The following is a 13,059-nucleotide window of genomic DNA, read 5'->3' as shown; positions in this document are numbered from 1 at the left end:
TTTGTGTTTCTGTGTGGGTGCAAACTGTTGAAATCTTTACTTAACATATACTAAATTGATCTTCTGTATATAAAGATAATTGAAAATGAATCTTGATGAAGAATGGGATGGGAGAGGGAGTGGGAGATGTGATGGTTGTGGGTGGGAGGGAAGTTATGGGGGGGGGAAGCCACTGTAATCCAAAAGCTGTACTTTGGAAATTTATATTTATTAAATAAAAGTTAAAAAATAATAAAATTAAAAATTAAAAATTAAAAAAATGAGGTGAGGTGGCATACTATAATTAATTCATTCGTTCTTTTTTTTCCTTTTTAGTGCCATAATTACAACAATTAACCATGATGAAGTTTGGTTTAAGAGGCCTGATGGAAGCAAATCTAAGCTTTACATTTCACAGCTACAAAAAGGAAAATATTCAATTAAACATTCGTAATCATGATTTAAGTGTTATCTAAACCTACCTTATTAGTGTTACAAAGTGTGATGTGCCATGAGAGTAAAAAAATGTATTCAATAACAATATTCTCGCTGAATCATGACAGAATGTGTATTTGTAGGTAATACTTTAAGTAGACCTCAGATTGATGTTTTTATAAAAAACAGTAATCAGTCATGATCATTGCATTTATTTGCCAATTAGGTCCAATGAACAATATATAGTAGGGATTTCTTTCTAGAATTTTTTCTTTCTTTTTTTAAAGTTATGCAAATAATGTCTCATCTTTGTGAACTGTGGTTACTTTTATCCACATTTAAATTTTTTCCATATCTTTGTCATTCTTTGTAAATAAGACTGATAAAATGATTCCTATAAATGGTTTGTACTAGTAGATTGGTGTTAAATCAGAATTGAGATTGCAACATGTCTATGTGAGTATGTACATATGGTATCATCAGCTTATTTAGAGCTGATGGCCTTACCCTGCAATCTTGTTTTACCCACGATTAAACTATCGGGTTGGAGAGCTAAAAGGAGCACTTTTGTAGAATAGAAGCTTTCCTTTTCTTTCTTGACTGTTTAGTAGTGACCTATTTTTTATGAGTTATACTTAATGTTAGTAAAATGAGTGTAAGTGCTAACACGCTTCTCCCTGTATTTCTGTGTTTGTACCTGGTATTTATGGCACTGTATGTAAGTGGACAGTAACTGACAGTATGTGGTGCTTGCTGTACATGTCTGATTTTCTGGAAACATTTTTAGTAAGCATTTTCCAGAGGTGAAACTAGGTCTTTGTCCTAATTTTATTACTGTGGCCAAATAGAGGTCGCTTCCTTGCATCTGTTCCCAAATCTGTGTTTTTACCTTTGGTGTTTCTAGACTGTAAGGCCATTTGGTGCAATTTAGAAGATGTCCTCCTTGCCCTTCGCCACATTCAAAATTCACTTCAAAGCCTCAGGAACCGTACAGAGTCGAGACCCTCGTGTGGCAGCACAGGTGGCTGTAGTACGCTTTCAGGGTACAACCAAACCAAGTATTCCTGGTGGTCTTGTGCACTTTAATTTCTGTTACTGTGAGACTTCAGAGGAAGAGGAAGCACGCTACCTGTGAACACTTAGGGCAGGAGTAACTGCATGATTCCGTTTGTTTTCTTAGCATTTACCTCTGCAGACTTCCTCTGCAGATCACTGCTTCCCAGTTGCCAAACTTTATAACATTTGACTTTTGAAATTCAGTATCAGCCAAGTTTTGCTACTTCGTTCTGTTTCTAATTGACCTTAGCAAATGTACATAATGTCATAATCCAATAGTATTTGACAGTACTTATGTATACAATGTTTGATAAGCATTTTTAATAAGATTTGTATTTTTAAATTTAGTATATAAATAAAAAGATGTGTTGGAGTGTCCTTGGAGTGTCTTGAATTGCTTATGTGTATTTATTTATTTATTTTTTAAAGATTCCTTTTATTTGTTTGAAAGGCAGAGAGACAGAGAGATCTTCGAGAGAGAGACCCCCTAATGTCAGGTTTGGACCAGGCCAAAGCCAGGAGCCAAGAACTCCATCAGGGTCTCCCAAAGGTGAGGCAGGGGCCCAAGTATTGGAAGCAGAAGAGCTGGTGTTGAACCAGTGCTCCAGTATGGGATGCTTGTGTTGCACACGGGGCTTAACCCACTGTACCACGATGCTGGGACCTCTTTTCTTCACAACCTGTGTGTTTCCAAGGAGGGTTTGAGCCAAGTGACATTAATAGATGTGGAGTACCGGAGTGCAGCACAATGTTTCTGCTTCTCTAGGCCATCATCCGGCCTCTGTGTGGTATATGTAGGTGTGTGTGGAAGATGTTACATTGTCCTTATTTCACAAATAAAAAGGTATCTATGTTATGCATTACTACAAACATACTGGATAATTTCTGAAGTTCTAAAGAGAAAATCTTGTTCTTAAAAACTGATTATATTTACTTTCAAAAGTTTAGTATTAACATCACATCTTCCATCCTAATATTAAGGTTCCAAAAGCATATGCTCACTTAGATTAAAGTACTATAAAATATATTTTGCTACTGGCAGTTTGCTATCTGACTTTGTCATAGGTTTAATTTAGGAGTATTGTGGGGCTTGCGCTGTGGTGTAACGGGTAAGGCTGCTACCTGCAGTGCCGGTGTCCCAAATGGGCACCGCTTCGAGTCCCAGCTGCTCCACTTCCAATCCGGCTCTCTGCTGTGGCCTGGGAAAGCAGTGGAAGATGGCCCAAGTCCTTGGGACCCTGTACCCATGTGGGAGACCTGGAAGAAGCTCCTGGTTCCTGGCTTCAGACTGACGCAGCCCTGGCCATTGCGGCCAACTGGGGAGTGAACCAGTGGATGGAAACCTCTCTCTCTTCCTCTTTCCCTCTCCCTCTACTTTTCTTTCTGTGTAACTCTTTCAAATAAGTAAATAAATCTTTAAAAAAATAAAAAAATAATTTTGGAAAATTGTTAGAAACAAATGGGATGTGGCAGCTCCTGTTTATGATCAATTCCCAAGTCTTTCTTGTCACAGTTCTCTTTTTTTTTTTTTTTAGCTTTTAAAAATCATCTTTAGGCCGGCGCCCTGGCTCAACAGGCTAATCCTCAGCCTTGCGGCGCCGGCACACCGGGTTCTAGTCCCGGTTGGGGCGCCGGATTCTATCCCGGTTGCCCCTCTTCCAGGCCAGCTCTCTGCTATGGCCCGGGAAGGCAGTGGAGGATGGCCCAGGTCCTTGGGCCCTGCACCCGCATGGGAGACCAGGAGAAGCACCTGGCTCCTGGCTTCGGATCAGTGCGATGCGCCGGCCTCAGCGGCCATTGGAGGGCAAAGGAAGACCTTTCTCTCTGTCTCTCTCTCACTATCCACTCTGCCTGTCCAAAAAAAAAAAAAAAAAAAAATCATCTTTAGTGTGTGTTTAATAATTTTTGCCTCTCTTATCAGATAAGTCAGCTAAATAAATAGATGCTTTACCGTCTCTGACCAATATCAGTACAAAACAAAAGCACACAGTGCACCTGCTCTATTTGACTTGTCATGTTTAATTCACTGTTAATTGCCATTTCCCATTACAAAAAGTATCCCAGCCATCAATAATCCAATCAGCCAGCTAACAGTTTTAGCAAACATTAGGGACACACTCCTTATTTGGTCTCTCGCTGTTCATCTTGGGCACTGAGTACCTTTGCTGGCAGCCTGCCTCATGTAAAGTGGTGCTGACGTACGTATTGCTGCTCAGAAGTCCACTTCCAGAACCATGCACAGTTCACACTGGGAATGTTTCAAAGGAGCAGTTACCAGGCTTTTTCATCTAACCCATGAAGTCCAGTACAGTAAAACTGAAATGCATTGTTACAAGGAAGATAGGTGTAGGATGAATGAATACATTAGTTGGGATCTGTGGAGTCTCTTGACATATTGGAATGCAAGCTACTTGCACAAGAGGAGGAAGTCTACTTTTTTTTTTTTAATAACATGAAAGCTCAGAGTGGTGTTAGAGGAAATGCACAGTCCTTGCATTGTCTTTCTGAGTGAAACAGAGGAAGGTGATGGGTTTGTAGAGAGGACTTTAATAGGGCCACTCCTCGGTGTTGGCCAGAGTCCTGTCTTCCCATAATCCCTCTCTGAATTCTTTAATAGACCAGGCCACTCAGACAGTTTATTGGATCAATGTGGCTCATGACTCGTGCCACAGTGATGATAATACTTGCACTTGAGTACCTGACATGTGTCCAGAACTATGTTTAACATATAAACTGAAAGTCATTATTTAATATTCCTGTATTCAAAACAAAATGAACATAAATGAAACATTCTGACATATTAACTCTTTACATATTGGCCATATACCGGGAATTTCTGGCTGTTAACTTCCTCAGATTATGAAAGGGAAAATCCTGTGATGGAACCTGTTTCTGGAATGTTCCAGAACAGCTGAATATCTCAACTTGCTAATCTTTCCAAAAAAATCTGTATATACTTAGCTATAAAAAGCTAAAATTTATCTTACATTGCTTTGCTGCTGACATTGAAGCTAATGTGTTATCTTTCAATATGCATTTTCTTTTTATTATTATTTCTTTATTTGAGAGGTAGAGTTTCAGAGACAGAGAGAAAGGTCTTTCATCCGCTGGTTCACTCCCCAAATGGCTGCAATTGCTGGAGCTGGGCCCATCTGAAGCCAGGAACCGGGAGCTTCTTCTGGGTCTCCCACATGGCTGCAGGAGTTCAAGCGCTTGGGCCATGCCTCTCTGCTTTCCCAGGCCATAAGCAGAGAGCTGGATTGGAAGAGGAGCAGCCAGGACACGAACTAGATTCCGTATGGGATGCTGGCACCGCAGGCAGAGGCTTCGGCTACTATGCCATAGCGCTGGCTCCATTCAAGCTGCATTTTCTAAAAGGAAGGTCAAAATAGTGTTAAGAGTCCATGTTTCCCTGTATCTAGAATAGGCTGGATGTGGGTGACCTTGGCAGGAGACGGTCGCCTTCTCCTGAGGACAGAAATGCCATCGTTCTCGTCGGGAAGTGGGGCACACTGTTGCATTTCTTCTCTGCTGGTGAAGATTGCAAATTAGGTTAAACTGCTGAGAAAGCCAGAATCAAGCAGAAGCTAAACGATGGAGTCTTCAGAGGGATGATGAAAGGAACATCCCATTTTATTTATTACGGAAAGATTTTGAAAATGGTGTTGTTAGTGGCAGAGACAGTGAAAGGCTTGAACTTGTCTGCAGACGGTTTTATGCTTTCCAACTGTTTAAGTACATCTATAGATATTGCTCTTACTACGCAAACTGAGTTTTAGTTTTGTTTGAGACAGGCACTGTTTAAATTACTCATGGATGGAGCGGGTGTTTGGTGCAGCGTGCCGCCTGAGTTGCCCGCATCCTGTATCGGAGTGCCTGGGTTGGAGTGGCAGCTCCACGCCCAAGAGCTTCCTGCTAACGCTCACCCAGGCAGCCATTAGGTGGTGGCTCAAGCAATTGGGTCCCTGCCACCCATGGGGAAACCTGGATTGAGTCCTCTGCTCGTGGCTTTGGCCTGGCCTAGTCCCAGCTGCTGTGGGCATTTGCAAGTGAACCAGCAAGTGAGATCTCTGTCTGTGCCTCTGCCTTTCAAATAAGTGAAAATTCAAACATCTATGGACTCTGACAGTTTTTTATTTGAATCTTAGACTCAGTGGTGTTAGCTTCTATTAGTGTATTTGTATGTGTCTGTGTAATGGGCCCTTTCTCTACATTCCTAGGGCCGGCGTGTTCTGGGCCTTTGTTGGACACAGCTAAGCTACTTCCTCTCCACCCCAGAACTTGTGCTTGGTTTCTCAAGGGCAGCACAGGGCTGTGTCCATTCACCGCTCCCTCTCTGTGGAGCACTCCTCTTTTTCCCCTTGCTGGTCACAGCCTATGCACACTCTGCAGAGCCACTGAGCCGGGGGACACGAAGAAGGTGAGGCTGTGCCAGCAAAGTGCCTCCTGTGTCCTCTCCCGCCTTTCCCTTGTCTCTATTTCTCTACCTCCATTCCCAGATTGTAAAAGGTTAGTGAAGATTCTTTGTCCTGTATTGGTGGGTTTTCTACAAGTTAACTATAGAACAGGGCAAGGCAGAGCCGTTGTTTACATTAAAACAACCTTGTGAGAGAAAGTTTCAACGTGGGTTGCAGTCCACACAGCAGATTCATAGAATGACAAACTCCCTAAACATCACTCTGATCTCAGAATCAGCCCTTAAGGCATTTGGATCTGGCTGGAAATCCCATGAAAACATTTCAGGCATGGAAAGCTAAGACATAGTGGCAAGAATTGTTCTGCATGAAAGATCTCCGTGAGTGAGACCCTAGTGGAAAGAAGGGGCCATCAAAGAAGGAGGTACTTTTCTCTGAAGGGAGAAGAGAACTTCCACTTTGCTTATAGCCTTGTCTAAATACAGACTGAGTTTGTGGAATCAAAAGGCTTCCATAGCCTTGGCAGCTCATGTCAAGAGCCTCGGGTGATCACTGTTGTCAAAAATAAGATTATTAATTGTTAAATCAACAACAGGAGTCACGGTGCTCTTGCTCCCCATGTGGGGCCTCTGTCCTTAATGAGATGTACTATGAGAATTAATAGTAAAACTTGTCTTCAAACTGTGCTTTATACTTTGTGTGTCTGTGTGGGTGCAAACAGTTGAAATCTCTACTTAGTATAGAGTTGGTCTTCTGCATATAAAGTCAATTAAACGCGAATCTTAATGAAAAATGGAATGCGAGAAGGAGTAGGAGGTGGGATGAGAGTGGGAGGCGGGAATGTGGGGAAGAACTGCTATATTCCTAAAAGCTGTACATATAAAATTTGTATTCATTAAATAAAATCCTCAAAAAAAAAGCAACCTTCTATGTTCTCTTATGAGTTTTTCTTTTCTTTTTTTAAGGAAGAGTTATTATTTGAAAGGTGAAATTAGAGAGAGGCAGAAAGAGAGAGAGAGGAAGAGAGTGTCTTTCATCTGCTGGTTTACTCCCTAGATGGCCATAATGGCTGGAGCTGTGCTGATCCGAAGCCAGGAGCTTCTTCCAGGTCTCCTACGAGGGTGCAGGCACCCAAGGACTTGGGCCATCTTCTACTGCTTTCCCAGGCCATAGCAGAGGGCTGGATCGGAAGTGGAGCAGCTGGGACTCCAACTGGTGCCCATATGGGATGCCGGCGCTGCAGGCTGTGGCTTTACCTGCTACGCCACAGCGCTGGCATGAGGTGCTAGTTTTTGATGAAGAAATAGTTTTTGCCTTCTGTCACCTTTATTTTAGATGCTTGCTATTTTGACAAGAACTTTATTTAGAGGAATGGCTTTTAAAGTTTTTTTTTTTTTTAAGAAAAATATAAATAGAATAAAGTGTAGCTTGAGAGATGGGATTCTTCATTCTGCATAAGAGGTATGAACTTTCTTTCTTTTTTTTTTTATTTGACAGGTAGAGTCATAGACAGTGAGAGAGACAGAGAAAGGTCTTCCTTTGGTTGGTTCATTCCCCAGATGGCCGCTACGGCTGGCGCTGTGCTGATCTGAAACCAGGAGCCAGGTGCTTCTTCCTGGTCTCCCATGTGGGTGCAGGGGCCCAAGCACTTGGGCCATCCTCCACTGCCCTCCCGGGCCAACGCAGAGAGCTGGACTGGAAGAGGAGCAACCGGTACTAGTACCCGGCATCCATATGGGGTGCTGGCGCCGCAGGTGGAGGATTAACCAAGTGAGCCACGGCGCCGGCCCCAGAAGTATGAACTTTGAACATGATACTTAGCCATATCCTTAACATTTTCAAAATTAGCACAAGTAACCAAGAAGAAAAAGAAGAAACAACACAGGATTCCAACAAATGATGAATTACTGTATGATCCCGAAAAAGATAACAGAGACCACGCCTGGGTTGATACAGAGAAGGGGTTAAGAATTTAAACTTAATATATAGAATCTTTAGAAAAATAGTTTTTACTACATTTATATTTTAATGTATTGGGGGTCTTCAAAAAGTTCATGGAAAATGTGTACTATGAAAAAGCTGCATGTATTTAAAAAAATTGTTTATTTAATTGAGAGAGTGAGAGAGTGGTTCACTCTCCAGATGCCCACAAGGCCTGGGGCTGGGCTGGAGCTGAGACAGGTAGGAACTCAGTTCAGGTCTCTTAGGTGGCAGAGCCATCACCACCTGAGCCTCCCAGTGTCTGCTTTTGCAGGAAGCTGGCATCAAGAGCTGGGGCCAGGAATCGAATGCAGGTACTCTAATGCAGGATGTGGGCATCCTAACTACTAGGTTAAATGCCAAATTCCTCACATCTTTATTTCAAGATTTATTTATTTATTTGAAAGGCAAAGTTAGAGAGAGAGAGAGGTCTTCCATCCACTGGTTCACTCCCCAAATGGCTGCAACAGCCGGAGTTGTGCTATCTGAAGCCAGAAGCCAGGAGCCAGGAGCTTCTTCCGGGTCTCCCACGCAGGTGCAGGGGCCCAAGTATCTGGGCCATCTTCCACTGCTTTCCCAGGCACATTATCAGGGAGCTGGACCGGAAGTGGAGCAGCCGGAACACGAACCTGGCGCCCATATGGGGTGCTGGCATCCCAAGTGGCAACTTTGTCCACTCCACCACTTTGCTGGCTCCGTGTTCATTCCTGAGTGAGCCCCAGGCCCCCGTGGAATGGGCTTCCAGCTCGGCATCTGGGGACATTAAGCGCTGCTTTCCTTGCTCCTATTTTCCCTCCATCCCTTTCTTCCTTATCGCACTAGGCTGAAATGAATATACTTGGACAATATCTTTGACCCTGGGAAAGAGTACATTTATAGCATAAACTTCCAATTGAATTGCTGAGACAAATGGTAGTGCAATTTTCTACATATAAGGGTGCTTACAATTTTGTGGAAAGCTACATTAAAAATGTGAACTTTTTAATCCTTTTTTTTTTTTAGAAGGTTTGCATGAAAGAGTGATGGAGAGAGAGTGAGAAAGAGAGAGATCTTCCATCTACCAGTTCACTCCCCAAATGGCTGTAACACCCAGGAGTAGGCCAGGCCAAAGCCAGAGGCTCCAGGAACTCCACCACAGTTCCCGACACAGGCGTCATGGACCGTCCGTACCTGCTTTCCCAGGCACATTGGAGGGAGCTGGATCCGAAGCAGAGCAGCTGAGACTTGAACGATTATTCCGATATGGGATGCTGGGGTCACAGGCCATGGCTTAATCCTTTGAAGTACCCTCACACTAGATATTGCCAAATGTCTACAAAGAAGTTTTGGTAGTTTCTACTCCCACTAACACTATGTGAAGATGCCTATTTCTCCTAATGATTAGAAACACTGGGTTAATTTTCAGTCGTCGTTCAAGGTCATTCCTCTGTGTTCCCTTTGTTTCTTTTCCTCTACACTTCATGGTAGGCCTCCACTCGCGGTTTAGAAGACCTCACCGACTTCCTCGGCTTTAGGGACCGCCTATATTCTGACAGATTGCAAGCCTCGGCCAGCACCTGCTAGCATGCCCATCCATCACAGTCTTCACTCCTCCTAAACCTAACACACAGCCAAGAATCACATCTTCACAACCTTCCACGCCCCATACCACACCACATGGGTACCTGCCCTTGATTCCCGCCTCCACCCCACCCAAGTGCAGAGGGTGCAAAGTAATGGCAGCGACCACCGGATGTGAGCCCCGGCATTTACCAGCTGTGTGACCCTGGCGATTCTTCACCTCTCTGGGCCTCCCTTTGACCCTTTGAAAATGGTGGGCATGCTGGCTGATGGGGTCACGGTGAGGCTGTCACAGAGCGGCACGTGTCGGGCGCTCAGAGCGGCACGCGGTCCCTGCTGCTTTCTCGGGAACATCTGTCTGATGATGCCAACTCCACAGCTGTGTCTGGGCCTGCAGATGCTAACTCTGCAACCGTTCCTGACATCGCTCCCTCTCCTGCGCCTCCACTGGTGCTGCCCTCGTTCAAGCCTTGCGTAATTTACTGCAAGAACTGGAATGGCTTCGCTGGCCTTGCTTTTTCTCCTTATAGCAAATGTTATGCTTCTAAAGGCCAGAACTGAGTTTTCTTTTTATAAACCTGCAGGAAGACTTCAGTTATGGTGTCTACCTAGCACTCCATTCTGCTTTTTACAGGAAATGCTGCTTCTTTAATCTGACCATGAGATTCTAATGAGAACACCTAGTTCTCGAATCTTCCACCATTCTCGGTCCCAGTTGGTTGGGCCAGGCAGGCATATGACTTGGATTGCCCCCAAGGAGAGTGATTTCCTGGGGTCTTTCAAACTCTAACTGTGGGAATAGTCTGCCTCTTGTGTTGAAAGCAGAACAGTAAAGTTAGGGAATTATAGGCAATTACATTTCATCCCTATGGAGAGAGCTGAAGAGATAAAAGATAGAGACTTCTTTCTAGTTTCTTGGCATTTAGCATTATGGTTTCAACAGACCCATGTCACCCTGTATAACAGTCTTAATCATGATTGTAGGTCTTCTAATAAATATCTCTTTTCTACATTATTTTGAGCTGGGTTTCACACTTTTAAAAAATATTATTTATTTGAAAGTCAGAGTTATGCAGAGAGAGAGAGAGAGAGAGAAAGATCTTTCATCTGATGGCTCACTCCCCAGATGGTCACAACAGTAGGAGCTGCACCGATCTGAAGCCAGGAGCCTGGAGTTTCTTCCGGGTCTTCCATGCGGGTGCAGGGACCCAAGGACTTGGGCCATCTTCTGCTGCTTTCCCAGGCCATAGCAGAGAGCTGGATTGGAAGTGGAGCAGTAAGGACTCCAATTGGCACCCATATGGGATGCCAGAGCTGCAGGTGGTGTCTTTACCTGCTATGCCACAGCGCTGGCCCAGGTTTCACAATTTTTTTTTAAAAAAGATTTATTTTATTTATTTGAAAGTCAGAGTTACACAGAGAGAGGAGAGGCAGAGAGGGAGAGGGAGAGGGAGAGGGACAGAGAGAGAGAGAGAGAGAGAGAGAGAGAGAGGTCTTCTACCCGATGGTTCACTCCCCAGATGGCCGTAACAGCCGGAGCTGCGCCGATCAGGAGCCAGGAACCGGGAGCTTCTTCCAGGTCTCCCATACAGGTGGCCCCCTCGGTTTCACACTTTTTAAAAAGATTTCTTTAGAGGCCAGCACTGTGGCGCAGTGGGTTAAAGCCCTGGCTTGAAGTGCTGGCATCCCATGTGGGCGCCGGTTTGAGTCCCGGCTGCTCTACTTCTGATCCAGCTCTCTGATATGGCCTAAGAAAGCAGTGGAAGATGGCCCAAGTCCTTGGGCCCCTATACTGGTGTGGGAGAACTGGAAGTAGCTCCTGGCTCCTGGCTTCGGATCGGTGCAGCTCCGGCCTTTGCGGCCATCTGGGCAGTGAACCAGCGGATGAAAGACTTCTCTCTCTCTCTCTCTCTCTCTCTGTAACTCTTTCAAATAAATAAAAATAAATCTTTTAAAAAAGACTTGTTTATATATTTAAAAGTCAGAGTTACAGAGAGAGAGGGAGAGAAGGAGGAAGGGAGGGGTGGGAGAGAGATAGAGAAAGAAAGAGATGGAAAGAGAGAAAGCAAGCTCTCCCATTCATTGGTTCAGTCCCCAGATGGCTGTAGCAACCAGGGCTGAGCTGACCTGGAGCCAGGAGCCAGGGGCCAGGAGCCAGGAGCTTCATCTGGGTCCCCTACATGGGAGGCAGGGCAGGGAGGTGGGTTGGAAATGGAGCAGTGGAACAGGAACCGGTGCCCATATAGAATACTGGCGGCATCCCAGGCAGCTATGCCACCATGCCAGTCCCTGGGTTTCACACTCTTGCAGCATTTTTGATGATCGCCAGGTCTTCATATTTTTGTTGATTTCCAAAACAAAATTTTATTATTTTACCACAAATCCAAGGAATAAAAGGCAATCATAGAATTGCAAATGTGCCTGTGAGAAAGAAAAAGGGGTCCCTGACTGCTAGCAACGGCCTGGCACTCACAGCTCGGTCTTGGTGTTCTGTTAAACACCATCTCTTACAACGGAGGCATGTACAAGGCCATTGTGTGACTATGACGTGCTGAGACCACAAAGAAGATTCCCATCCAGGTCCCCCCTAATCTTGTCTAACTACAGACAAAAGCAAGGTCACTCTGTGAGCCACAGAAATTCTGCACACTGCCCGTCCTGGCTGCTGCGAGGGAAGCTGCTGCTTTACCCACTGTAGCATTAGTCTCACTTCATTTTTTTTTTAAAATTAATTTATTTATTTGAAAGGCAGAGTTACAGGGAGGCAGAGAGAGAGAGAAAGAGGTCTTCCATCTGCTGGTTCACTCCCCAGTTGGCCACAATGGCCAGAGCTGTGCTGATCCAAAGCCAGGAGCCAGGAGCGTCTTCTGGGTCTCCCACGCGGGTGCAGGGGCCCAAGCACTTGGGCCATCTTCCACTGTTTTCCCAGGCCATAGCAGAGAGTTGGATTGGAAGTGGAGCAGCTGGGACTTGAAGCGGTGCCCATTTGGGATGCCGGCACTGCAGGTGATGGCTTTACTGGCTACGCCACAGCGCCGGACCCCTCACTTCATTCTTCCTGTTTCATCCATAACATTGATTAAGAGGCCCAGCATATGGCCCCATTGCCTAACAGCTTGTCATGCAGAACATCCACATCTCCAGATACAAAACCCGGTCTTGTCAGTGCTTCCTAACGCCTGCTTACCTGGACACCCACAGTTCCCCTTGGTGTGCCTGCCTCCTCACCGCAAAGTGAGAGACACCCAGCTTGTTCAATTCCAGGTGTGCTCCTTGTGGCCTTTGGATGGAGGTTACCGACCCACGGAATGTTTAAAAAGACATGGTAGGGCAGGCGCTTGGTTCAGTGGAGAAGACTGCCTGAGAAGCTGCTGGAGAGCCTGGGTTCGAGTCCTGGCTCTGCTCCTGATGCCAGCTTCCTGCTAGTGCGCACCCTGGGTGGCAGCAGCTGGTGGCTCAAGGACTTGGATCAGTGGAATCAGTGCCTCCCATGTGGGAGATCCAGTTTCCAGCTTCCTGGCTTCAGCCTGGCCCAGCCCCAGCGGTTGCAGGCATTTGGGAGGTGAAACAGCAGGTGGGAGACGCTCTACTCCACCCTCTTGGCCTTTTGGTAAAATAAATAAATAAGCAAATA

General features: G+C 45.2%; 1 protein-coding gene across 1 annotated transcript in view; it reads left to right on the top strand.

The window, feature by feature from the left end:
* BRMS1L (BRMS1 like transcriptional repressor) overlaps positions 1-1,840 on the top strand; it is a 37,954-nt gene extending 36,114 nt beyond the window's left edge. Inside the window, exon 10 of the mRNA XM_062205257.1 lies at positions 316-1,840. Coding sequence (XP_062061241.1) covers positions 316-433 — 118 coding nt within the window. The 3' untranslated portion in view covers positions 434-1,840. The remainder of the gene's footprint in view (positions 1-315) is intronic.
* Positions 1,841-13,059: the final 11,219 nt, after the last annotated feature.

This window comes from Lepus europaeus, chromosome 11, assembly GCF_033115175.1.
Source record: "Lepus europaeus isolate LE1 chromosome 11, mLepTim1.pri, whole genome shotgun sequence".
In the NCBI taxonomy this organism is placed as follows: Eukaryota; Metazoa; Chordata; class Mammalia; order Lagomorpha; family Leporidae; genus Lepus; species Lepus europaeus.
Note: the sequence above shows the minus strand (reverse complement) of the source record. Positions and strands in the feature narration are given on the sequence as shown.